This window comes from Meleagris gallopavo, chromosome 4, assembly GCF_000146605.3.
Source record: "Meleagris gallopavo isolate NT-WF06-2002-E0010 breed Aviagen turkey brand Nicholas breeding stock chromosome 4, Turkey_5.1, whole genome shotgun sequence".
Taxonomy (NCBI): domain Eukaryota; kingdom Metazoa; phylum Chordata; class Aves; order Galliformes; family Phasianidae; genus Meleagris; species Meleagris gallopavo.
Genome location: NC_015014.2, coordinates 40,424,098 through 40,449,869, shown reverse-complemented (window position 1 = coordinate 40,449,869; position 25,772 = coordinate 40,424,098). Strand labels below are relative to the sequence as shown.

Below are 25,772 nucleotides of genomic sequence, written 5' to 3'. Positions count from 1 at the left end.
CTCTGCCACGGGCGCTTCGCCGCTTTCAAAGGGGAACTTTTCAGCTGGAGCTTGCACCTCCTCAGGGGGTCTCCAGACATTGACTGCGTTATCCTGACTTGACCCGGAGCTCAGAACACCAAGAAAATACGCTGTTAGGTCCTTCCTCAACTTCCACAACGCTTGGGCTTTCTCCTTTCCATTGTGGATGTCCAATTAGATATGAAACAGCTCTAGCTGAGAGCTTCAGGCACTGCTAACTGTAGAAATGTCATTTGTGTTTGCAGGTAATCACACAATAGAAGCAGAAGATCTGATTCACCTGCAAACAGCACTGGAAGTAAGCTGATTGATTCTGTCTGCAGACAGGAGTATGACGACTTGGCACAAAGAGCCACAGTTAGCATGAGTCCCACATGGCACAACTAATTAAGGCTGTGCCTGTTGGCATAGCCAAACCACTGCAGGCAGACTGGCCTGTCCCAGGCTGGAAGCTGGAGCAGGAGGAACCACTGAGCTAAGGGGCCTTACTTCACAGGAGCTGCTTACAGGGTTATTTTATATAAAGCTAGTCTCCTTTACATTGCTCTTTATGTGTGAATCTGGTTGACATATTCATGAATATAAGTAAAGTGAATGATTGTTTCTATTCATTTAAAACTGGAGCTGTCCAGATATTTTTCAGTAAGAAATTTGCTGAAATATTTTGAAATGGACAGCTTACTTTCAAACTACAATTTATATTTGAATACTAATTAGCAAAGCATGTTGGTTCCGCTTTTAATACAATATATTTTAATAACTTAGACATAGAATTTACAGTACTCTGTACCTAATACATACTTTATATATCCACCTATACTCTATACATAGTATCTCTATACACTCTTGCCAACCCTTGCCTGGGCTGTATCAAGATGATCAGCATGATCAGCAGGTCGAGGGAGGCAATTTTGCTCTCTACTTTGCTCTCTTGAGACCCCACCTGGAGTACTGTATCCAGTTCTGGGGCCCACCCACAAGAAGGACATGGAGCTCTTGGAGCAGGTCCAGAGAAGAGCCACAAAAACATATGGAGGGCTGGAGCAGTTCCCCCTGTGAGCACAGGCTGAGAGAGTTATGGTTCTTCAGTCTGGAGAAGAGAAGGCTTCAAGGGGAGCTTGTAACAGCCTTCCAGTACCTGAAGAGGGCCTACAGGAAAGCTGTGGAGGGATTATTTTTAAGGGCATGTAGCAACAGGATGAGGGGAAATGACTTTAAACTGAAGGAGGGTAGATTTAGACTGCGTATTAGGAAGAAATTCTTTACTGTGAGGATGGTGAGACACTGGAACAGGTTGCCCAGTGAGGTTGTGGGTGTGCCCTGGAGGCATTCAAAGCCTGGAGGCTGGATGGGGCTTTGAGCATCCTGGTCTACTGGGAGGTGTTCCTCCCTCTGTAGGAGGGGGTGTTGGAACTAGATGATTTAAAGGTTCCTTCCAGCCCAAACTGTTCTGTGATTCTATACCTGCCTATTTTCTTCTTTTGGGGAAATCTTCTTCCAAAGTAAAACACATAGTGAACTGCACATTTTGCTACATGCCCATGTTCATTCCTTTAGCTGAAATTTTTACTGAGTTTCTGAATTCCTGTGCCCTAAGTATGATTAATTCAGTAAAACATTCTTTGATCCATGTAAAAGATATGCAATATTTATTGTAAAGCACTTTTAAATCAATAGAGCTTAGTGAAGATTTAGTGCTGTTAACGTGGAATACTAGGGCTTCCCTTTACTAATTCCCAGAGGCAGTCCAACTTTCTTATGTTGTCCAACCAGCACACCACAATTTAAACCAAAAGGATGATCTTTGGAATTGAAGTATTGGAGTAAAATTCAAACATAAGCATATTTGGCCTCATGGTAAAAACTATGGGCAAAAGTAATGCCAGATGTGCCGGAGTTTTCAGTGGTGTGAGCAACTATCCATGAAGAACAGTGCTGAAATCCTTCCAGTATTGCAAATAAGTTTCTAAATGGCTATTGAGTGGTAAGAGGATCTGGATGAAAATGATGTTAGTAAATAAACATGAGTTAAACAGAAAATATTTTGATTCAATTAAAAAAAAATTACCAGTTTTCTGATATTGTTTCTACATTTTAGATTCTTCAACAACAGCTGGAATCATTTCAGACATTTCAGAAACAGACTTTGGAGAATGCTAATATGGTAAAAAACTACACAAATTCTCTTAAGTGTAAATGCCAAAATGCCAACTCCTGCATTTTTAGATATTGCCATAAGTATTTTAGGTTATTATGTACATTAAATATACATTAAAACTATTAAACTATTAAAAATATTAAACTATTAGAAGCTGAAGGACTAGATCTAACTTACACTATTGTAACCTCAAGGAAACTATTGTTTCAAAAAAGTTTCAATTCCACATGATGTTAGTCATTAGACATCAGAACCTGCTCCAGTGCTGCAAACTGCCATTTCTCACAAAATGCTATGCCACCCTTGGAGGAGCATTTTCTGCCATCACTTTATCTGATTCATTATATAAAAGCTAAAGACCTGATGCGGAAAGGATGTTTAGCATTATGCTTTGCTTGTTATACACAGTTCCCTGTTCCTACACTCCATTTCGATTCACTCTGTCCTTTGCAGGAGATAACTTCCTGATTAACAATGTGTTTTGGAAAGTGAAATACTTACACATGTAAGTTTTCTATAAACAATCTTTTTCAGGTACAGTCTGAAATCAGTGACATACTAAATAAAAATATATTTGAAATGAAAACCCCAGTACATACTTCAGCCAAGATTATGATGACTGCACACATCACTTTTACAGCAAATAACGCATCGCTGGTATGTTAACAGTTTTTACCTACAAACACATTATTCTTTAGATGGATTTTGACTTTAATTCTTTTTTTTTTTAATAACCCAATGGGTATTCTGAGTACAAAAAATAACAAGTGTTTTCTTCCTGAGAAGCCATAAATATGCATACCGTTCCCTTCCACTCACTTTGATTAAGTTCCATTTCTTTTTTGCACAGACAAAATAGTAACTTGATCTTCCCCAAATTCACTTGGATTATTTTCACTGGATATGGAATGCAATACAAAGCATATAGTGAGACAGGACAGAGCCAAGGAGGGGACAGAAATGAAGAAGGGGAATAAAACTTACTTTTTCTGCATCTATTTAGTGTAACTCCAGTTTGTCCTTAATTTGTGCTGACTAGGATGACAAAACCAAAGACAAACTATAATCTCCTTAGTTCATCCCTCCTTTGCTTGAAATATAGTCAATTTAAGACACTCAGTATGTTATGCTTGCTCCAAAACCCAATACTGAATTAAATGAAGCTGATTGAAATTGCTAACATTTTAAAAGCTAAATGGCATTGGCAGAGACAAAATTTGTGCAAGTCTTGATTGAGAAGTGGCTTTTTTAGCAGCTCAGATGTCTTATACTTCCATTATTACATTTCATAATTCTTACAGTATGATTTTTTTTTGTACATTTGTTTTTAATTTTGTGAGGTAGCCTATGGAATATCCTGAATTGTCTTCTAAAAGAGAAGTTCACCACGACCAACAATCCAGTTCTGAAGAGCATGTGGAAGTAAACTGCAGTGCTAGAAATGTGGTCAGTGATATACAAATTTCACATAGGATTTCACTGAAAACTGAAAAGGTTGAAGATTCAGAAAATCTAATTGGAAACAAAAAGATACATAAAATAAACAACGAGTTTACATGTGGACATTTGATATCTGGCACTGATTCAGAGACAGAAAGGTCGGATGCTGCTCAGGAGAAGGTAATTTTTAGTAAATCTAAACTTCCTATGCATTTACCTGAATACAGGAAAGAAATTTGTAAAATAGATGATAATTATGCTACCAAGTTGCTGAAACAAGAGTTTTGGAAGTCAGCCAGTACTAATTCAGATTTGTTAGCACAAAATACAGAAAAATCAGCCTTTTTTATACAGAGAAAAATTAAATAACTTAAAAGACAGTGCAAAAATTGTGACTTCTTTCGATGAATCACATATTGCTTCAGCTCTACTTAATGAAAATTGCCTACATTTTGATCAAGAATTTTATAGAGATTCTGAGTATGGCAGTGTATGGGCCCCTCCTACAATAGCATGCAATGAAAAAGCAGAATCTGAGAGCAGAAATGTACTTGAATTTAAAAGCAGTTGTAGTGGAGATAACAGATGCCAGGTAGGTTCATTTTCCAAAATGGTGAAAGATAAGTTACTAATGGTTGATCAAAAGAACAACTATCTGTTTTTAACCAGATGCTGCTGAGGCTACGAGATCAGAAGTTCAGTGAAAACAAAGCAGCCCCTGAATATGATGGAGAAATTGAAGCATTGCATAAGCCTCTGAAAAACTCTGAGCATCTGCAAAAAAGAATATGTTATCTTCAGAATGAAAATCTACATCTCATGAACAAGGTAAAACCTCTTGCTGAGACTGTACAGTCTTGGAAAGAAAAAATATCGAAATATGATGTGAAAATTAAGGATTTCACTAAAGAAAAGAGGAGTATGCAAACTCAGTTGGTTAAATCACCAGAAGGCAATGAGGAATGTGTTAAGGAAGTAAAGAACCTGATAAGAAAGTGTAAAGAACTCCAGAACCAGAAAATAATCCTTGAAAAGAAAAAGAATCAACACCACAATGGAAACAAAGACACAATACAGGCACTACATGATTTTCAAATTAGGAACAAGAAATTAGAAGGAAAGATGACTGCTGGTACTTGCGAAAAAGGGAGGCTCAATGCAATGCTAGGGTCCTTGAAACACAAATGCTCCAATTCACAAGAAACAAATAAAAAACTTGGTCAGCTTACAGAAGAAAAGAACTCCCTAGAGCCCCTAGAGCAAGAACTTGAAGGAAAGCAGAGTGAAATAAAACAAATGAGAGAAAAAGAAATTGCAACAAGATCTGAATTGGAGACTCATCTTCAATTAATGCAAACATTTGCAGAGAAAAAAATTAATCTTGAAATGACTCTGCAGGAATGTTCTAATACTAAACAGATGCTGCTGAAGGACATTGAGGAAGTCCAGTCAGATGAAGCGTATACAGAAAAGAAACTCATGACTGAACCCAGAAATGCAAAAGGAGATATTGATCTCTTAAAATATAACCTGACCACTGCAAACACAGAATACAAGAGGTTATCAACAGTAATAACAGACATCACAGAGGAAAATCAGCTACTTAAGAGAGAACTGAATGAATATAGACAATACGCTTCCAAATATGAAAATGACATTAGAAAACTGTCTAAAGAATGCTTACTATTAGAAAATCAACTGTGGACTATTGAAAATGAGAGAGATGTAGCACAGCTTGAGTTCCACCGTTTGCATAAAGATTATGTTTATCTCCGAGGTCAAGCTACAGCTTTAGCATGGGCACAAAAGAAACCCAATTCCAATTCTGGCAGCATGCAAAATAACTGTTATTCTGAATATTCCACTAGAACTTGTAAAGAAATTCCTTTGGATTGCCTTTCACAAGGTATGACTTTCAATTCATAGTAGCTTACTATCTTTGTTTTGTTTATCTTTTTGTTTAAATCATTTCCAGTCTTTTCAGTATTTTTTTTGTAATGTACTCAAACTGTCTGCTCCTATTGATACTTCGCTGCATTTTACTGATTAAGAAGAGCAGATCCTTACACAACATTAGTATATATTAATGTGATGAAACTATGACGGTTGACAGGAGATTGAATTCTGTCCCAAATATTTCAGACTCAGAAGGGAATCTTAGCAACCTTTTAGCTGAGCAGTTTAGTACATGCCACATTTCACAGGTTATTTTACAAGAAGTCCTAAATAAAATTTAACCCACATTAACCTGTCCTTTAGATGACTTCTAATTCTGATTTATGTGTAATTAGTACAAGCTACTTTTACCTTTTTACTGTTTCTCTGACTTAGAAAGCTTATTAACTGAAACATGAATTTCAACATTTTCAGTGTAAATGTGTTCTGAGAACACAGTCATAGTTACAAAAAGCACAAAAATTAACCTCTGCTAATTAGACACTGCACAAAGACTGATTTTCTCAGCCACAGGACCATAGGGAAGAAGAATTTCTCAAAAACACTGCATATAACGTTCTATGAAGTTGTCTGTATGTAGTGTCCCTACCATGGTATTTCCTTTTATTCTGCTACATTTTTTTTTAGTACTTACTAAACAAATCTGTTAAAGTAAAGCCATGTAATTAGTTATTGGTGTTTCCAGAACAGCCTTAGAGGTAATTACTTATCTTATATTTCCTCCTAATACAACCACTGGTATATGAGTCCCTAGCCAGTAAAAGGCACAATGTCTTTAGAGATTGTTACTATATGAAAGTAATCTATTTCTTCCTATTTCTTCAGTAATTCAAAAAAAAAGAAGATTGTAACAAAGAAACACTTGTTTGTCTGGTTTTAATACAGCACACTAAATGTAGAGTGCATTTTTGTACCTGTACAGATACAGATTAGAATATTAGATTAAAGATCTTAGTCTACCTCTTAATGATTTTTCCTGTAAAAATCTTTTAAAGTACAAAATATTTTGTTGCTTTGATTTTTTGGTTTTTACTGGAGATAGACAAAAATTATATGCTATAATTTTGCATAGCATGCTCAGACTCACTAACAGCAATCAAATGGTAATGGTAAATACTTATGCTGCTGAGTAGATGGATGGTCAGGCATTTAATTGCATTTGACACAGAAAGTTGTGCGAGATTGTAAATATTAAGTTGTGCTCAGAATCTATTATAAAGGTGACTGGATATATTTTTTATATAAGGGAAGTTGTTATATGAAAATAATATAATGTCTAATGTCTTCCCTGTTTGAAATTTAAGAAAGTTCTAAAGTCCACTATCATGGTAAAATGCACTGACAGGAAGTCAGGGGACACATTTATTATTTGCATTAAACAGTATGCTGAGGGCCTACCCAGAAATGGGCATCAGCTTTCTCAGTGCACACAGTTTCTAATGGGGTCTTAATAGGGGAAGCAATTGCTTCCCATAATGACCACACAAACTTAGTCTACATTCATTAAAAAATTCTTAAACAAGCTAGGTTGTTGTTGTGTTTGGGTTCTTTTTGTTGTTGTTCTGTTTTTTGTTTTGTTTTAGTAAAGTGCCATAAATTTTAATCTTATTTCCCCATTTTGCTAGGGAATGAAAAGATAACTAAAATACAGAAGAAAATACAACAGGAAGAACTGAAGAGGTGGAAGGAAAAGCAAGGAAAGGAAAATAAAAAATTTAGAGCAGTCTTCATCAGCTGCACTACATCAGAACAGCAGTTAGAAGGAAGTACTGTGCAGTCCAATCTGTCTAGGAGGGCTAAATCTGCAGAGTTCATAAGTGAACAGCATAACATATTGTCCTGATAACCTGTACAAAGACACCTAAAGCCAGTGCCAATACCATTATCTAATACAGTGTGTTAAAAGAAAAAAGGAATTCTGTTACAGGTCTTCGGATAAAGAAAACATCAAAATTATTGTACAAATTACAGTACAGTATTTTAAAATATTGTGTCCTCTTGATTTAAAAGCATGGGGTTTTATACCTTAATAAATGCTGGAAGTCCTGGTCAACAACTGTTTTATTTCTTCAGTGTTAGGAAATGTGAGACCTAGTCTAGAATTTACAAGTCTAGAATTAATAAGGAAAAACAAACAAACAAACAAAACCTTATCTTGAGGACAGCAGTAAGTATCCTTAAAGAATAAAGATCTACACATTTTCAAAAAATAGCTTAGAAATATAAATGCTGAGAGGTATTTACACGAACAAATTTCTTGGACCACATGTAAAAAAACCTTATAAAAGTTAGGATCCGAGTTCCATCCTAGAAGAAGCTAATTTGAAAGATTATGTTTGTTAAGATACTTGCATGTACACAGAGGTAACAGAGCTTCTCTCGGAGAACATAGCAGCAGTTAGAGTTTTCAGGAAACAGAGGATGAATGTTAAACAGATGATGGTAATTAGAGATAACTTCCTTTATAACAGGCTGACAATGGTCATTCTGAGAATGTCATAACTGAAAGTCTTCAAGACAGTTCTTACACAAAGTACTGTTGAAATAAACTACAAATTGTAATACTACTAAAGGGAAACAATTATCTTAGTTTCACTGTGAGCAGACTTATTTGGCTAATACATACACTGGCAGTCTTTGAAAGATGTGCATTTTTTTCCACTGCAATACTTTGTGAATTTGAACCTAAATTACTCAATAGGAAGTATGCTCTGTAAAAATACATTTCAAAACTCAAGTGAAGCAATACGATGAAAAATTATTCAGCCATGGACCTACTGAATACATTATATTACTTATTGTAGCTTCACAACCAAGTATGTATGTATATATGTCTGTATGTGTGAAAAAAACACATACATATGCATTTTCAATAATTAAGCAAACCGGATTGCCTTATGTACTTGAATTCCACTTTTATTTGCTCTGAATGCCGATTAGCAACTGTGCTGTGCTGTTAAGAGTCTTAGAAGTGTACCCTTCATTTCACCATTTTTACCTAATAAGATGTAGCATATGCAGTCTTGTAGTTCTTTACATTTATTGATCTGAAATGTAAATGAAGAGAAACTTATTAGATTTTGTTTTAGAATAACACTCTTCAGAATAGGAAAGTTTTTGTAAAAATGAAAAACTGTTACACCCATTCCTGTAATTAGATTTAATGACTTTAATCCATGACATCTAATTGATTTATACAGAACTCTGTGTCAGAGCAAGAATTTGTGCTCACAAATCCAATTTAGAATTACAGTCAAAATACCAGAAGATAAGATTTCCACTGGAAAGTACATAAAAATTGTAATCCAGTGGGGAAAAGCTGACAATTTGAAAAGTATCTCACCACATATGAGCTATAACATTCATACTTCTAATAAATGCTGTTCAAAATTCTCATCCCACTGAACCTAGGAATAATGAAGCAAAAATCAAAATGTCCTTTAAAATTGTTAGGAGATAAATGGTAGCAGACAATTTGAGAAGTGGTTTGAATTTCTGTCTGTGGAATTTCAGATGTGATGTTTTTCTCTCTACAAATATTTGCAATGAGTCCATCATAACCGTTTCTGTGAGCATATGGTGATACTCCACACTCACCCATTCCTTCTCAATTTTAAAACTTATTTCATGTGGTTTGGCCCTGTCAGAGCACATTGAAACTTTAAACAATTCTTACAATTTAAAAGTGATTAAGCAAATTCAGGTACGCAGTGAAGTAAATAGAACAGTCACACATGGACTAAAAAGATGTGTTTCTTGAACTTCACATATAATACATAACAGACAATCACAAATGTGAAACGTTCTTCTAAGATTGATTTCCAAATTTTAATCAGATATTTCTAAAATCTTTCATGTTGCTCACAGAGTATGCAGAAAAAATCATATATCTCTGCTTAGCTGTTCTGCATGCAATCTTAGAAATCCCATTTGAAACTGAAGCTTTAAATAACTAAAGAACATGGTCATCTGTTTGAATTACAATAAGGCCAAACAGAAAGTTATTTAAAAATAACTGTTTGAAAAAACTTCACCCAAATTTACAGAAGTACGGGAATAAATTTTGAAAGCAAGCTTCCTTTTATTTCTTATCTTTTTGTTAACAATTCCTTCAATTATTCTGTTAGTAAGCAACTATGCTAAGGAATGTTGGTAGACAGCACACATGAAATATGAACTTAAAGTGGCTTACCTTATGACATTTTGAGTGATTATACTTGTAACAGGTCTGCTTTTTGGTCCAGGAGGAGGATGAAAAATCTTTCGTTCTTTACTGGATGAGACAGCCATAGTTTTTTTGATTACATAAGGGTCAGCAGAATGGCTTGGATAAGGATCAAATGTGCCTCCTTTCATGCCCCCTGACTGCCAAAAAAAAATAATTTTCAAAGTGCCAATCTACAGAATAGCTGGATTTTATTACAATATTTTTCATGCAAAAGCAGAGAATACTGAATAGCAGACTGCATTATATTCTATTTAAAAACAACAACAACAAGAAACCAAAATTCCTTAAACTTGCAATGGAAATCTTAGGGAAAATTTTAGTGATTAATTAGATGGTTTAAAATATTCTTTGTAAGTCTGGATTTTGAGTGAAGGATTTTAAAAACATGATAGAAAAAGTAAAACCATAACTCACTGAAGTGACCTATGATGTGGTTAAAAGTAAAAAAAAAAAAAAAGAAGAATTCCTATGACACTATTAGTTCACTAGTAAACCTCCATATTCAGTGTAGGTATAGGAATACAACACAGGCTTTTCCTGTAACAGTAAATCCACCAGAACTATAACAATGGCAATTTCTAGTTAAAAAGCATGCAGAAACCTTATTAATTCTTTGCAAGCCTCTAGAACAGCTAATCTCCACAGTCTGTTGAGACTGCTTTCCTTAAAATGCAACAGTAAGCAATTCAATCAGCAGTAAAGCAAATTTTCCAATGAGGATTTGTATAGCAAAGAGGGAGTTTGAGAAGTACATCATTTATATCTTGAATGGCAGCATGCAGTGTTGCAGGCCAGCAACCAGTGTTGCTGGTGACCCAGGAACAGGGTCACCAGCATCATCAGTGAGAAGGTGTACAGCTGTTTTTGCAGCAGTCTTTTCAGAACACTAAAGGATCTCAGCTGCTTCATCTGTGAGACTGAACACCCAGCATAATTCTTCATGTGTAAGCATTCTTGCAGTCCTTTTCTGAACAGTTACATTTTCACTGCTATCATCTTATTCCTCAGATGAATTAGTATCGGTCAAATAAGTCAGTGGTGAAGGACAGAATAATCATAAAATTAGCAGAACATTATATTAAGTGGCTGACAGTGGAACACCAAAATGAAGAAAAGTGACAAATTAAGAGGTATTCTTGTACTACGTATTTGGAGTCAGCTGAAGGAGACATTTATGCGTCAATATTTTAAGAACGTTTCAAACTAAAAATTTAGCCTAAGGTGAATTCCATAAACTTAGTATTTAATCTCAGAAAAAACTTTTATATTAAAAATAAATGTTTTATGGAATGTAAAAATATCCATCTGGATTTTAAGAAGTAACATAAAGCAACTGAAACAAATGAATTACGTTCCTTGACATTAACATCAAGCTTCATTTCTTCATTACTTAGGTCCCCTAAGTGCTTCCCCCATGCATTTATTCCCATCCACCACCTCCTTTTTTCCCAAATACTGAAGAATTAGAAAAATCTAAAGCTGACTCCAGATTTGTGTCTGCTGCTTACTCCCAAGATAACTCCTATAGCCTTTCGCTGAGCAGGAGCCTTAATCTCACATTTTCTGCTCCTTCCAGCTCTCCATTCCCGTGACACCGCTAAGAATTTTGTTTTAGATGCCTATACAGGTTCAAAAATGCCATGAGAAATTGATAGAGTCCAAAATAAAAAAGCATTTTGTTTTGCTACTGTAATCCTTTCTTGCTGTTGTTTATTGTAAAACATTCATTCCACTTTGTGCATACTTCATGGCCTATCCAGCCAATTAACTGTATGTTAACAGCACTATGCAAATTGTAAAGACTTTCTAGGTTACTTGAAACTGCTGATCAGGGAGCGTTGGCTCAAACAAAATAAACTGCACAATATTTTTCTATTTTTAACAGTACGAAACGTTGGTTTCTACCTTACGTACTGTAAGCAAAGTTTTAATTCAAAACATCTGCATATTTATCCAGTTTATATTGTTTCTGTAGCTTTAAGATAAACTAACCTTCTTAGCAGGGGAACTTGGTTTGAAAGGTGGTGCAATTCGCTTCTCTGGAGGTGGTTTCTTCACAGGTGGCAAAGGTTTGTCGTTAAAATAGGGATTCATGTCAAAATACTCCGGGGGGTATATTTTTGTCTGGAAAGGCCCTCCTTTAACCAAACGCTTGTGTTCCTCTCGTGCTTTCTGTAAAATAAATAAATTCAGAGGAAGAACTTTGAGCTTTTCAACTTCATTTCATTCTCCTAACCAAAACACTGAAAACATTCAAATTCATTCATGAAAAAACGTTCACTCTGTCTTCTTTGTTCAAGGTATTTAAATAGCCACCAAGTATAATGGTTAGACTCTGAGTTTTCTAATCTTATTCCAACCATAGACCAATTTAGCAATTTCTCACTACATATAATGAAAATATATAAGAAAACTAAATTCAGAAATTCGGTGCAAGGTATGAGCTTTCCTCAAATTATGAGCTTGTATGATAAGAATACACTCTTTTTTGTTTCAGTTTGTTTTTCTTGTAAGACATCTAGGGTAATACAATCTCATTTCTGACAACAACACAGAAGAATTATTATTGTTCTTGCTATTCATATTGTTTGGTAATTATTGCAATTGTTGCTTAAGTGCTCACATTAAAAAAATTAAGGTCAAATCTTGATTACTGGAACTTTTATGGGATACTTTTTGTTGTCTTAAAAAAAATAAAATAAGTAAATCTTCATTTTTACATATAGTGATTTGTCTTCCTCCTTCCACCATCCAATAAATGAATATTGTGATTCTGAGCTGAAAAAAAAACCACAATGAACAAGACGTTCATGAAAATTCTAATAATCATGATTAGTACATAATAAAGATTTTATCCTTTTTACCTTTGCAATTATTTTTTCTAATTCATAGCCATCCGCTTCATGTGGATATTGCTCACCTATGGTAAGATTTGCATAACTGTAAAAAGAGAATGAGCTAGTTAGATGATCAAAACTCAAAAAGCATTTAATAAAGGACTGCAAGAAGTAACGTTGTGAAGTTACCCAAAACCAGTTCCTTTTTTTCCTGGACTAGTATAAAAATTCTTTCCAGGAGGAATGTATCTTTCTCTGGCTTTCAGTTGTGCACTGAAGTACGCAAACGGACCTCCTATGGTTCCATAATAGCTGCCTAGTCCACATCTAAAAAGAGCAAATTAACACATTAATTGGATCTTTGTAAATATTTCAGGCTCTCCATATTTATTGTGCTAAAATGTTAGTATGTAGAAAACCCAAACAAGTATCATCTCAAGAGGTAAAAATCAATCCATACTGGATCCACTGTGCATGGAATTACAGGAATTCTGTGTACAGTGTTATGGACACAAAAGAAACAAGATGGAAGCAGAGATGAAGCTCTGAGGAATCTTATTATCAATAGGCCTAGATTGTTTCAATTTTGCACCAGCAAAGGAAAGTAATATTAGTACAGACTGATTCACAAACAGATATACAGAGAAATAGGCTAAACAGAACACTTACGGCAATTTATCTCCATTACTGGGAAGGAAAGCTTTGCCCAAATTTTTCTTTGATTCTGCCAATCTATAACGTCTCCTTAGTTGAACAGGGTTTGAGTAGGCTTCACCACTGAAAATCCTCTTAAACTGGGGGTCAAAATAACCTGCCTGAAGAGCTGACATTGTTTTGCTCCCCTCAGATAGCATCTGTCTGTTCTTGCTTGCAGTTTCATTAAAAGGGCCTTTAAAAAAGTAAGAATGGTAAAAAAAAAAAAAAACATTCAAAGTTAGTGCTTCTCTTAGATTGCATTAAAAAACTAAGGTCTGGATCCAAATGGCTGGGTGGCACAAAGAACGTCCTGCAGAGCATTTCACTTGTAAATCAAACATATATATTGTATGATTTATATCATACAATATACATTGTGTGTAAAAGACAATACTATGAGAAGGTATTCACAGCACACAGTTTTCATTTTCAATGCCTGCATTTGCTTTAGAGGCAACAGAGAACGATCAGTTACTCCAGACTACAATTCAGAGCTAGAACTGATGCCTACTTATAAACTATGAGTAATGCATGAGGGGAGCATCCGTTTCACTCTCCAATTACAGACCAGATCGACCAGCTTCAATGTCTCCCACTGGGTTTTAGCACCCAGCAGCTTACTGTGGTGGAAGCAATGAGCTAGCGAGTCAGCCAGGGTTCTGACAAAACATCACAGCAAACACACCTGTACTGAGAGGATTCATTTGCATTTTTCACTTCCAAGTAACTACTGAGGGTCAGCTTTGCCATCTTACCAACTACAACAATTTACTTACGTGTTCTTTCAGCAGGCTTTCTCTTTCTGAGAATTACATTATCATTATTTTTAATTTAGAGTTGTAATTTATGTTTAGAGGTTTTTTGCGTGTTTTTTTTTTTCTGTTCTGTTCTCATTCCTGTCCATGAGATTCCCCAAAAAGACAAGAAAAGGAGAATGTTTTCCAAAAAAAGGCGGGACACATATAACACTATTATTTTACACAAGCACAGGAAAATACTCATAACTTACAGGTAAATTATATTAAGCATAAAGTTATACATTAATTTTGTAGTGATTTTATTATGCATACTTATTTTACTGGGTTTTTTGTTTCTTTGATATATATGCCATTATGCCAAGCATTCATATCTAAGCAAAGAATATGTATGAAAAAACAGTTGCCTCTGATAAAATGAAATAATAGAAAATAATGATTCTGAAAAAAAAGGTGGATACTAAAAGGAATCCCTATTTTTACATGGTGATTAAAATTAAATATACTTACGCATATAATGTGATACATATTTATCTCCAATGGTAACATAGCTCATTTCACTGAAGAGGCCAATCCTCTCCATATCACTTTTTCCTTCTGCAGGCATGGCTGGGTGACAGTGTACCACTCTAAAAGGTAGAAGTATCTCTGCTTATGTGTTTTACTGTAACTCCATAAACAGTCAACCCCTATAAACAAACAAACAAAGTTTATTTAGGTAAAATTCAAGAAGTTTTGATTAAAAATATCAGCATTAACATAATCTGAGGAAACTCATCTGCAACATGATTGACAGTTTTAGTGCTTAAAGGACAAACAGACAATGTGGAATTTGGACACCATTTTACTTTATTTCTAAAACAAATTCAGAACATGGATGGAGAAAAAAAAGTAAGAGGCATTTTTAGTAGAACCGGTGCAACTCACTGAATTTATGTGGGTTGGGTCAACATTTTCTAGCAGTTATCTTCAAGTACTGGGATTAGGAGTTTGGGTAGTATTAACACATAGCAAGATGCCAGCAGCCTCCTTCTTCAGCTTGGGGGTATCTCTAGCAGTGGATTTCAATTAACAGTATGGAAGGAAACTGCATGGATAAGTCAGAGATAAAACACAGAAGAAGAATTTTGGAAGCCCTCTAACAGCAGCCCAACAACTGGTTACTGTGAATATTTCCAATTTCTTGATTTCAGTGCAAATCATTTATAGTGAACGTTCATTTTTCCTTAATGCCCACTTCACTGAAGACCGACAGAAGGGAAACGCCTGGACAAGAAGTCTAAGGAACATAAGGACTCGAACAGAGAGCAGGATGGGCAGGAGACTGATTCCCAGACTGAAACACAGCAGAATAAAACAAAGATCGTCGGCCGGAAGACCAGCGGGAAGGCTCCGTACCGCCACCACACGAACCGCAGCGCTACGCAAAGCTCAGGGTGCCCACGCTAAGCAAGCCCGGCCCAAAGCACGTCCCACACCGCAGCGATGAGCGTCACCGTACCGCCGGGCCCCGCTGGGTACCGAGCGGCACCTACTCGCCGGAACCGGCGCCTGCAGTGCCCCGAGCCGCCCCAAGCGGCCGGCAGTGTCCTCCGCCCGCCCTCTGTTGGTAGCGGTTGCCTGGGAACGGCAGGCAGCCCTCCGTCTGCCTCCGCCTCCCCCCCCGCAGCCGTACCGCCCACCACGATCGCGGCTAGCAACCGCTGCCCTCGCTTCCTTTCAAATAACAGCGTGGTATTAACATCGTTAATAATGCATCAGGAGGCCTACTTTACTGAATTTAGGCGAGATTTGCTACTGCAATTGCACGTGATAACAAGGGACCGGACCGGACAGCATTAAGAAGCTCCCTTAGTCCCACGTTCTCGAAGCAATGTGGAATTCATGTAAGAAAGCCTATTTCAGGCTGTGGCCATTGAGCCACCTGTCGTAGGGAGGAGTACTGAAGGAGAGTGTCTGTAGCTCAACTGTAGTTCATTCAACATTTTAAAAGAACAGATCTTTACTAGAAATTGAATTTCGTATTTAATTCATTAATACAAGATAAACAAAAAGCCAGACTTCACCTTCACATCTCCAGGGGCTCTTCAGCCTTGACCATGATTTGCAAGCTGAAAATCTACTAATTTTCCAGCTTGCTCAGAAAGGTCCTACACCTCACTCAGCAGCAGTTCATAGGAACAAGCTGCACTGAAAACTGGAGCACTCAGGTTCTCAGTATGGAGTGGAATTCAGTTAAATCTGCCTTGCCCACTACACAGGAGCCTCCTCAGTAGTTACAGGTGCTACTTACCTGTATTATCAGGTGAAAGTGTTCAGGAAAGACACACGTGGGCCCTGAAACTGGGCTTTCCAATTCAATCAAAAAATGTTTGCTTAGAAATTAACAGAGCGCAGAAGGATTCCTGTGTATAATAGGAAGTTCCATTCTAATTCACTTGCCAGTGCAAGCAGCTTCACAACTTAACAATGAAACTGCATGGTTGCAACAAAGCAACCAAAAAGATTTCAGAATTAAAAAAAAAAACAAAAAAAGTGTTATTGAAAAAAAATGGCTTGAATTTGTAGCACAAGAGAAACCATTGATACAGCAAATGGAATACAAATCATTAGCGTGTATCCTTTGGAAACTGAAAATATTCATAGATACTTTAGTTACATTTCAGCTAATTAACACATGCTACTGATGGTTCACTAGAGTGAGATTCTGCAGTAATATTACATGCGTTCATTTGCTACTTTTCCACATCAATGAGAGATGATGACAGCACATCAATAAAACAGCACGTGGATGAAGTGAGGTACTCTTTATCCTGATACTGTAGTATACTTTATAACCTTTATGAAAGCAAAGGCAAAGTGGAAAGGCAAAAAGCAAAGGCATTATGGAACAGTGCAGGTGATCCTAGTATTCTCCTTTTTTTTTTTCCGCTAGAGGAAATGGAAAAAATGAAGTATTTATCCTCTCTTGGGCAGGTGCTTCACAGAACATCCATGTATACAGACAATTTTATACATTTTATAAACGTGAATTACTAAGTGTATGGGAACTGTTGAGTCAAAGCCTGAATCACTGGCTGATCACCTGAGGCAAGGATTGGGTCAGCCATAGGAGCACGGGTGAAGGGGTGCAGCCTGGCTCCTCTTCTCTGAGACTCTATTTAAGGGCTGACTGCCACTGGGGAAGGATCTCTTCCTGGAGATTTTTCCTTTGGGAAGTTTTTTCTGTGTGAGCTAAGTCTTCGGATATGAGCAAGCATCCCTTCCTTGTTTACCTCTTTTTCCATTCCACCGCGTTAATCTTTCCAACTGTAACACTAAACAACAAATCAAGTTTTTCCTCCAGAGAAGAAATACGGGTAGAGCATCAGAAGTAACGCACGAGTAATTTGTAGTGCTGCAGCGCCCTCTGCAGCTGTTGGGTAAGCTCTGCAGGTGCGCCTGAAATGCAGGGAGCGCAGGCACGTTGCTTGCGAAGACCAGGTCAACAATGAAAACAGTGCACATTCAGACGCAGTAGAATTAGCATTTTTAGGGCACTGTTTCCCTTTCTGGAATCATAGGGACACGATGCGATATTTTTTTTAACTCTTCTGTCAGTATTATTATTATTCATTCTTATTTTGTTTAGAGCTGCTTTTCCCTGGATCTGCAAAGGCAAATTTTTAAAATGTTCACTGGGTTTTACAATGTGTTTTCATCCTAGAACAAAAAGCTTGATGCCATATAGCAATGGTATGATGTATCCCTCCTAGAATGCAGCAGATTAAATAGCGTTTTCTATTGCATGCAGTGAAGGTAAGGGAACACGGCGTGTTTCTTTTTAAAGGAAAAGTAAGCTTTGGAAGGTCTACTTTTTTGCTCTCAGCCGAAGCTGCAACAGGCACCACAAACGCTGCAGACACGGAGCGCAGCGGGTCACGGAGAGAGGAAAGGAGCGGGGCCGGAGCCCCCTGCAGACAAACAGGCGCGAAGAGCAGCTCGGCCAGCTGCTGAACGGAGGGAACCGCCCGCCTAGCGGGAACGGCAGCAGGCGCAGAAGTCCTCCCTTTGTGCGGTTAACCGTTCGAAGGAGCTCCAGCGGTTTCATCGGCTCTCCCTCAGGGCTGCCGCCCCACAGTGCCGGCCGGCGGGGACAAACGTCAGTCCCCCGCCTAGAGCAGAGGCCAACGGCCGGCCCACCCCTTCCGGCAACGGCTGCCCTGGCAACGGCTACCGCTACACCTCGGCGGTGAGCGAGGCTGAGGGGCTGCTGAGGCGTCTGGCCATGGCCGAGCCCGGCGGGGAGCCCGAGCAGAGCCCCCGGCTACCTCAGGGGGGCCCTGGGCGGCTGCCTTCTGAGGGCTCTGAATCCGGAGGAGAGTCTTACCGGCCTCAGCAGTTAGAACCGGGAGCAGCTTCCGAGTACCAGGAGGTATGGCCTAGGTCTGATCAGCCAGGAGGGCTGGGAAAGTGTGGCAGTCAGTCACAGGCACCTTACTAGGACCTCTACCTTGGGACTGCTGGCCAGGCTCATGCACCAGTACAAGTACATCATTCACTGACCCCAATGCAATATTTCTGTCACCCACAGGGAGCAGAAGAAACCTCTTACAAGCAACATGTGCCAGACATAAACTTCAGTCAGATATACACACTGGGACAAGACTCTCATCAGGCACAGGAGGTAAGCGTGTATCAGACATACCCGCTAGGAATGCAGGATCAAAGAGGTGCCTATCAGACATACGGCGGACATGATCGCTACCAAGCCTATGAACGTGAGCACGGACCTTATTTGCCACATGAACCAGGCTATGGACTATATCAGCCAGGCTACGGTCCATATGATGATCAAACACCAGATCCTGAACACCGAATGCTGGCATGTCAGAATGCAAAAGCCTATTTACTGAAGAGCAGCGTAACATCTGGCCTGAACTTGTAAGTCTGAAAAAAACAAAATTGAAAGGGGAAGGAAGTAGGAGTGGAAATAAAAGAAGTGTTGATGAAAGGGCAAAGGGATATGTTAAGAAGGCAAAGGGTAGCAGAGGTTATAGAACAGGACAGTACATTACAAATGCAGTATCTCATCACTATGTTATACTTGTGTGTCCACCATCTTTCAGGAAAAAAAGAAAACCCCAACGAGAATTATAGAGTACAAAGGGAAATTGATTTGAATGAGATTAGGTTTAAATTCTCCTGTAATTCCCGAGTAAGGTGTGGGATAAACAAAAAAATGGAAGACTGGACAATACAAACAGATTAGTTTCGAGTCTAATTTCCCACAATGCCCCATGACCCTTTTCATCTATTTTTTCTTTGAAGACCCAAGTGATTAGTTTCTACTTTTAATATTAAAAATGTAATATTCTAAGTCTTTTGTATAGTACACCAAACATATCTTCATTTATATGACAGATATGATCATCTTGTTAATGTGCTAACAAAAATCCTGGATGAACGGCCCACAGATCCAGTAGACATATTTGAGAACATTAGCAAGGATTTGAAGGCAGCTCAGTTTCAGAAAAAAATGGATACTCTTCGAGATGAACATGAGATTCTTCCATCGTTTGAATCTGCAGAAATGCGCAGAAGCTTGTTCCTCAAGTCAGATGGAGGAGATGAAGAACGAGAAGAAGAGCTAGTGAGTTATTATTAGAAAAAAATAGACACCAAATATACTGGAGAGATGGGTGGCAGGATGGTGGGAAGGGAAAGGGAAAAGGGGGGATGTTATGGTCTCTCATAGTATTGCTTCTCATGATCACATGAAATAATTGCACCCTTTTCACAGTCAAGCTGGTCCTATGTTTAGCTGTGAAGAAAACACAACTGGTTACTTAGTTGGGAATTTTGTTCCTGTAGTAAGTCTAACATCCTGAGCTTTTAAAATTATAGATGTTCTAGAGATGATGAATAGAAAGGGAAGTATCTCTCACATGCCAATTCAAACTGGAACATTCCATCCAAATTCTTTACCTAAAACTGACTTTTCTTTACTGAAGGTAACCATAATTCTGGGTTTATTCTAGTGCAGATTTAGAATTTTGCATACAGCTACTACTGTAAATTACAGAATAGAGAATTTGTGATTCTCCCAACTTCAACTATGGTTCCAGTCCTTCCTTCTCCAACTAGAAAAAATACATGGTTACAAGAAGAACTACTGATACAAAAAAGCCATTTCATTAAACAGGGAAATATTCAGTTTTCAATTGCTTACATACAGGTGTATGTGCAGCCAAAGAAAATCTAAGGGAAATCTTTTAATAACTGAGGGATGTTAAGATAACAAATGTGGGTTTTCATATGAAGTTATCACTATGTATTGAAATGAATTGCCACCACAGAATACACACCCTAACAACTGAATATACATTTTTGCACCTTTACCATAGCCTATTACTCATTTTACAGTAACAATATAAAAGAAAAAATGGAGAAAAGTGCAATGTTCCAGAAAGGAATTTTGAATTTTTCATACTCTTGTCTATCTTGCTTTGACCTAAAAAATCTGTAAGAATGAGACAAGTTCCACGTGAAACTAGCATTACTTCCCCTAAATTCCCTTCCCTACTGTGTATAATTTACAATCTTTATCCACCTACTCCCATGAAATGATAGACTGATGAAAAACCAAATGTAAATTCTTAATCCTTGTTATTGGCCTAGTTCTGCATCCCACAAGCCAGCCAGAGCATTACTGACTTCAGTAAGAGCAGGGGCCAATATTTCATACTAGCCTTAAGAAATTCTCTCTTAATAATACAGGGAGCTTTATGACAAGGTATTAAAAAGGACAACATTAATTTCAGATAAACAGTGTTGACCTGGTGTCTAAATATATAAAATATGTTTTCTGTTCTCCCCAAATGCATTTTTCACAAACACGAGGAAAGACAGTAGTTTTGTTTCTGGTTATCAAGGCCTCTTATATAGTTAACATGCATAAGCAATGAAGTCTTCTTGAAGATCCTTTGTGAGAATTCTGACTCTCCTTATTTTGCAATAGTTAATAGTGAGTTTGAAATTTGAGATCTTGTATTCTAAGAGCTGGTGTTTATCTGTATTCTTTATCCTTATTGTGGCACTTTTAATTTTTCTAAATAGTGAAAGATGTAATAAAGGAATGCTTGCAAAGTACTTTGAGAGAGTGAAGTATGACTTTCAGTGGATATCTTGTTCAGTCTTTCAAATAGATACTGCTATTATTCTTCAGCTCTAACTCATGATTTTGTTTACTAGGGAGGGACTCCTCTACCTAACATGATGGAAACAGCCTTTTATTTTGAACAGGGTGGAATTGGCTTGAGCAGAGATGAAACCTATCTCATATTTCTTGCCCTTAAAAAACTTGTTAGTGTTCAGCCAATCCAGACCTGTCGCTTCTGGGGCAGAATTCTGGGCCGGGAGAAGAACTATATTATAGCTGAAGTTCAGTACCGTGAGGGGGAAGAGGAGGAGGAAATAGAAGAGGAAGAGGTTATTGATGAAGGAGATAAAAGAATGGATTCAGTTGAAGATGAAGATGAGGAAAAAGAAAAAAATGAACCACCAAAGTCTACCTATAGGCCCCCACCTGTCATTCCAAAAGAAGAAAATGGAACTGGGGCTAATAAATATGTTTACTTTGTTTGTAATGAGCCAGGCGAATACTGGGTGAAGTTGCCTCCAGTGACACCAGCACAGATTGTCTGTGCCAGGAAAATCAAAAAGTTTTTCACTGGTAGACTTGATGCTCCCATTGTGAGCTTCCCTCCTTTCCCTGGAAATGAAGCCAATTACCTGCGTGCGCAGATAGCCCGGATCTCAGCAGGAACCCATGTCAGTCCCCTTGGATACTACCGGTTTGCAGAGGAAGAAGGAGATGAAGATGAGGAAGGGGGAGGAGGAAGAGATGACTATGAAGAAAACCCTGATTTTGAACCTCTTTCTGCATTTGAAATGGTGGAGTCTCTGTCTACGTGGGTACACCATGTACCAAGTATTTTAAAGCAGGTATGTGCTCACAAAGGTCACAATGACCTCAGATACCATTCATTCTGTAGAACTAGCTTCCTGTATTCTTGAGCTGCTGTTCACTCCGAATATAAGGACAATTTAGTATAAAAGCTTATGTCACGTAGTGGTGTTTCTTGTGCCTTCTGTGTTTTTGAAGGGTTGAACTGGAAAAGAGCATACAGGTCTGCACAAGAAGGATGGAGATAGGTAGGAATTTGCACACATATTTCAGGAACTTTTTTGGACTCGAGCTCAGGTATAGAGGGAAAGCATGTTTTGTGCATCTTCTGTGCATCTTCACACTCTGCCTGACAAGGAAGAGGTGGATAATGTCAGCATGGCTGTAACAAATAAGGCCAGCAACAAGTTATTATCTCTTCACAAAATGAATATCGAAACAAATGCGTGCTTTAGGATACAATCTCAGTAAGAACAGATTTTGTCTTTTTGCTGAAGTCCAGCACCTATCATCAGCATGGATTGTTAAAAGAATCAAATACAACAAAATAACAGAAAGCTGATAAGAGAAGTATGAGATTATTCTGAAATAGTTAGCAGGAATAAGGAATGAATGAGACAACAGTCTCATAAAGAGACAACAGTCTGCCTACAATATCTCAATTGTGGAATATATAGTCCTTCTTTTCTCCCCCACTCCCTCTTGTGTATGTGTGTCTGAATCACTTATTTAAGCTGTCTTATATTCTTTCACTGATTGCTGCATGTATTTATGATTCTTCTTTGTTGATGATAGGGTCGCTGTGTTTGGTTTAACCCTTTACAAAAAACAGAGGAAGAAGAAGGTGAAGAGGAGGAGGAGGAGAAGGATGAGGAGCCAGATGAACTACAGCAAGAAATAGGACCTCCTCTTCTCACTCCACTCTCTGAAGATGAAGGTATTCTTCAGGGAGTACAAAGTTTTTTATAGCAAGTCCCTGGAAATGCTAGCATTTAGGTAGTAAACATTTGAAGTGACAGGCCTCTGGTGCTTTGTGGAATGATGTAATTTGCCATTGTTCTTTTGCAAAATGAATCAAATGCAAAATGGTTACCAGTACCAACATTAAAACTGTAATCTCTGGGTCTTCTAGCTAACAGTCTTGCTGAGAATAAAGAAAAAATTCCTCAGACATGTCAGGCTACTCCAAGCTCAAGACAGCTTATATGTGAAATACATTCAGCTATCTTTCCATCATTTTTATAGACAAAAAAGCATGTGCACATGTAAATAAATGTGTACACACATATATAGATATATTAGTGAGAATGAATATTCTGTAGCATGTTAACTACAGCAAATCATGGCAATATGCAAACCTGAATATTAGATTATAGCAGTAGCAAATTATTTTCCTGCTCTCCATTCTTTGATCAGAGTAAAATACCTATTCAATTTATCCATCAGCATTAAACAGTCTTTGACAAAAGAAACAGCAGTGAGTACTACTGCATTTCAGGAGCGTGGTATTTTCTGTATGTGGCTGCTAGCATCTGTGTGATACCTTCCCATGCAAATGACCTGTCTAAATACAGTACCTATATTAATTGTGACTTAGATCGTCTAATGTGCGTCTTAATATAATATTGCTTGAATTCTGTGACAGCCTTGTTGCTCAGTCTTAAATGTAGTGGCTCTTAAGCCAATTTATTCACAGATTGTGTGTTTGACTGTCTCCAGGAATTCAAAAAATCCCTGCTTGGACAGCTTCACTTTCTCCAAAGCTGACCCCTCAATATGCTGTTGCAATCCTTCGGTCGAACCGATGGCCTGGCGCATATGCTTTCGCATGTGGCACGTGAGTAGTCAGTTGACATAGTTACAACACAAATTCTACATGCTGAACACATACATCTCTATTGAAGTCAAATCTGGTTTATCATTAATTTACTGAATGCATTGTAACTAATCGTGAGACTGGAAAATACAGCTTAATAGTAACAGTGTGTGTTCAAAAGCAAAAATGAAGAATCACTGGAAATGCTAGCATAAAGCAAATGAGTGTAAATGTTCAGTTAATATTTGGCTGCAGTCTTCAATTTAAAACCTGTGTTCTTGATTCTGCAATGCTTTTTACAAAAAAATCTTAAATCTGTAGTTCTTAGTTTCATTAGTTTCCACTATACACAGTACAGTTAACTAAGAGTGGGAACTTTTAAACAGGCACTGGAGTTGGAGAAATGGATCTATGTTACTAAAGTGAAGTGGGAGTCACGCTGCAAAATAGAGAAGTGACAGTATAGCATGCATTGTTTTAGCACTGGGAAATTTTTAAGTGAAAGGTATAGAATCACAGAATGATTTGGGTTGGAAGGGACCTCCAGAGATCACTCATTTCAAACTAACCTGCCCTGGGCAGGGATATCTTCCACTAGACTAGGTGCCCAAAGCCCTATCCAACCTGGCTTTGAACACCTCTTAGCATGGAACAGCCAGAGCCCCTCTGGGCAGCCTGTTCCAGTGCCTCACTGCCCTCAGAGTAAAGAATTTCTTCCTTAAATCTAAGTCTACTCTGCTTCAGTTAAAACAATTGTTCCTGATTGTATTGTTAGATGCCCTTGTAAAAAGGCTCTATCCATCTTTCTTATAAACCCCCTTTAAGTATTGAAAGGCCACAGCAAGGTCTCCCTGGAGCCTTCTCCAGTATGAACCACCTCAGCTCCCTCAGCCCTCCTCTGCAGATGTGTTCCAGCCCTCTCATCACAGCTATGAAATAGCTGTTCTCTGGACCTGCTTTAATAGGTCTGCATCTTTCAGAGCTGGATTAGTGAATTCATCAACAGATGTTTGTTAGAGATGGCTTTTTGTAAACATACCTCTTCCAGGGAACCTGCACCCCAGCGACTATGTGCACAGCAGAGTAAGGAAGCCTGAGAGTGAATTAGCACAGCTGATATTCTGCTGAGGGGAGGTTGTGTGATCTTTCACTTTTCTTTCTCAGGAAATTCGGCAATATCTACTTTGGCTGGGGGCACAAATACGATCTGGGAAACCATACACCTGCACTGCCTCCACTTGTGCAGCCTGAGTACCCTGATGGGCCGGAGATCAGGGAGGCCACAGACCCGACGGTGGAAGAGGAGCTGGCTTTCAAGGCTGCACAGGAACAAAAAGCTCTAGAAGGCATGGAAGGAGAGGAGGAGGAGGAAGAGGAGGAAGAATTTGAGGATGGTGAAGAGGAGGAGGAGGAGGATGATTAAAATATAGAGGGAAAAAATGCTTCAAAAATGTAAACGCTAGTTTAATAGGAGAATGATTAAAATATAGAGAAAAAATGTTTTAAACGTTACTTTATTAGTTTAATAAAGCAACTATAAGGTACTTACTGTTAAACGTTAGTGGAACGTACTTCTTTTTCTGATCTCTGCTCACTCCTCATCGCCGCCCCTTCGGTCACAGAAGGACGCCTAGTCTATAGGTGAAACCACACAACGCAGCCAGAGCGCACCTCGCAGCGCCGCACAGCTCCCAGGCCTGGGCCGGCACCATCGCTGCCGCAAAGCGCTCCACACGTCGTCCCGCCATCCGCACCTCGCCCCGCTTTCCCTTTCTCCCCTCCCGGCAGCTGTTGCCGAGCGGCGGCTCCGCCGAGGCGCCTGCGCAGCGCGGACCAATAGGAAGCGGCCGCGGGAGCAGTTCAAATTCGGACAGCGGTTGCGGCGCCGCCTCTTCGGTCTGTGGGGCGCGGGGTGTG

At 38.4% G+C, this 25,772-nt stretch overlaps 3 protein-coding genes across 8 annotated transcripts; 2 read left to right on the top strand and 1 right to left on the bottom strand.

The window, feature by feature from the left end:
- Window positions 1-8: 8 nt before the first annotated feature.
- CCDC110 (coiled-coil domain containing 110) lies at window positions 9-7,487 on the top strand. The gene is made up of 6 exons (XM_010710056.3): window positions 9-319; window positions 2,120-2,185; window positions 2,714-2,836; window positions 3,524-3,799; window positions 4,289-5,525; window positions 7,201-7,487. Exons 1-6 carry the CDS (start codon window positions 248-250, stop codon window positions 7,416-7,418), a joined length of 1,992 nt encoding a protein of 663 aa, XP_010708358.1. The 5' UTR covers window positions 9-247; the 3' UTR covers window positions 7,419-7,487.
- A 986-nt stretch (window positions 7,488-8,473) lies between these two features.
- C4H4orf47 (chromosome 4 C4orf47 homolog) lies at window positions 8,474-25,661 on the bottom strand. 5 transcript variants are annotated; one of them, XM_010710053.3, is made up of 8 exons: window positions 25,405-25,660; window positions 14,602-14,780; window positions 13,310-13,529; window positions 12,830-12,967; window positions 12,668-12,743; window positions 11,796-11,975; window positions 9,768-9,940; window positions 8,474-8,622 (listed from the first exon to the last, which is right to left on the bottom strand). In XM_010710053.3, exons 2-8 carry the CDS (start codon window positions 14,696-14,698, stop codon window positions 8,574-8,576), a joined length of 933 nt encoding a protein of 310 aa, XP_010708355.1. In that variant the 5' UTR covers window positions 14,699-14,780; window positions 25,405-25,660; the 3' UTR covers window positions 8,474-8,573. The 5 variants fall into 5 exon arrangements, with proteins under 5 accessions (XP_010708355.1, XP_019470362.1, XP_019470363.1 ...); XM_019614817.2 differs by lacking the exon at window positions 25,405-25,660 and adding an exon at window positions 17,367-17,902; XM_019614818.2 differs by lacking the exon at window positions 25,405-25,660 and adding an exon at window positions 15,862-15,880.
- Window positions 17,946-25,398, top strand: LOC100548696 (radial spoke head protein 6 homolog A-like). Of its 2 annotated transcripts, none has more exons than XM_019614816.1 (7): window positions 17,946-18,505; window positions 18,665-19,014; window positions 19,495-19,723; window positions 21,376-22,077; window positions 22,835-22,976; window positions 23,759-23,876; window positions 25,020-25,398. In XM_019614816.1, the coding sequence occupies exons 1-7, from the start codon at window positions 18,359-18,361 to the stop codon at window positions 25,276-25,278; spliced, it is 1,947 nt and encodes a 648-aa protein (XP_019470361.1). In that variant the 5' UTR covers window positions 17,946-18,358; the 3' UTR covers window positions 25,279-25,398. The 2 variants fall into 2 exon arrangements, with proteins under 2 accessions (XP_019470361.1, XP_003205820.1); XM_003205772.4 differs by having other exon boundaries at window positions 21,325-22,077.
- Window positions 25,662-25,772: the final 111 nt, after the last annotated feature.

Excerpts from the sequence above, each read along its gene's own strand:
- CCDC110 (XM_010710056.3), top strand. The coding sequence starts at position 248 with ATGTCATTTGTGTTTGCAGGTAATCACACAATAGAAGCAGAAGATCTG. Across the intron at positions 320-2,119 it reads ACCTGCAAACAGCACTGGAA|ATTCTTCAACAACAGCTGGA; the intron begins GTAAGCTGATTG and ends TCTACATTTTAG. Across the intron at positions 2,837-3,523 it reads CAGCAAATAACGCATCGCTG|CCTATGGAATATCCTGAATT; the intron begins GTATGTTAACAG and ends TTTGTGAGGTAG.
- C4H4orf47 (XM_010710053.3), bottom strand. The coding sequence starts at position 14,698 with ATGCCTGCAGAAGGAAAAAGTGATATGGAGAGGATTGGCCTCTTCAGT. Across the intron at positions 9,941-11,795 it reads CAAGTTCCCCTGCTAAGAAG|TCAGGGGGCATGAAAGGAGG; the intron begins GTTAGTTTATCT and ends TTTTTTTGGCAG. Across the intron at positions 8,623-9,767 it reads ATCACTCAAAATGTCATAAG|ATCAATAAATGTAAAGAACT; the intron begins GTAAGCCACTTT and ends TTTACATTTCAG.
- LOC100548696 (XM_003205772.4), top strand. The coding sequence starts at position 18,359 with ATGGCCGAGCCCGGCGGGGAGCCCGAGCAGAGCCCCCGGCTACCTCAG. Across the intron at positions 18,506-18,664 it reads CAGCTTCCGAGTACCAGGAG|GGAGCAGAAGAAACCTCTTA; the intron begins GTATGGCCTAGG and ends TGTCACCCACAG. Across the intron at positions 22,078-22,834 it reads TACCAAGTATTTTAAAGCAG|GGTCGCTGTGTTTGGTTTAA; the intron begins GTATGTGCTCAC and ends TGTTGATGATAG.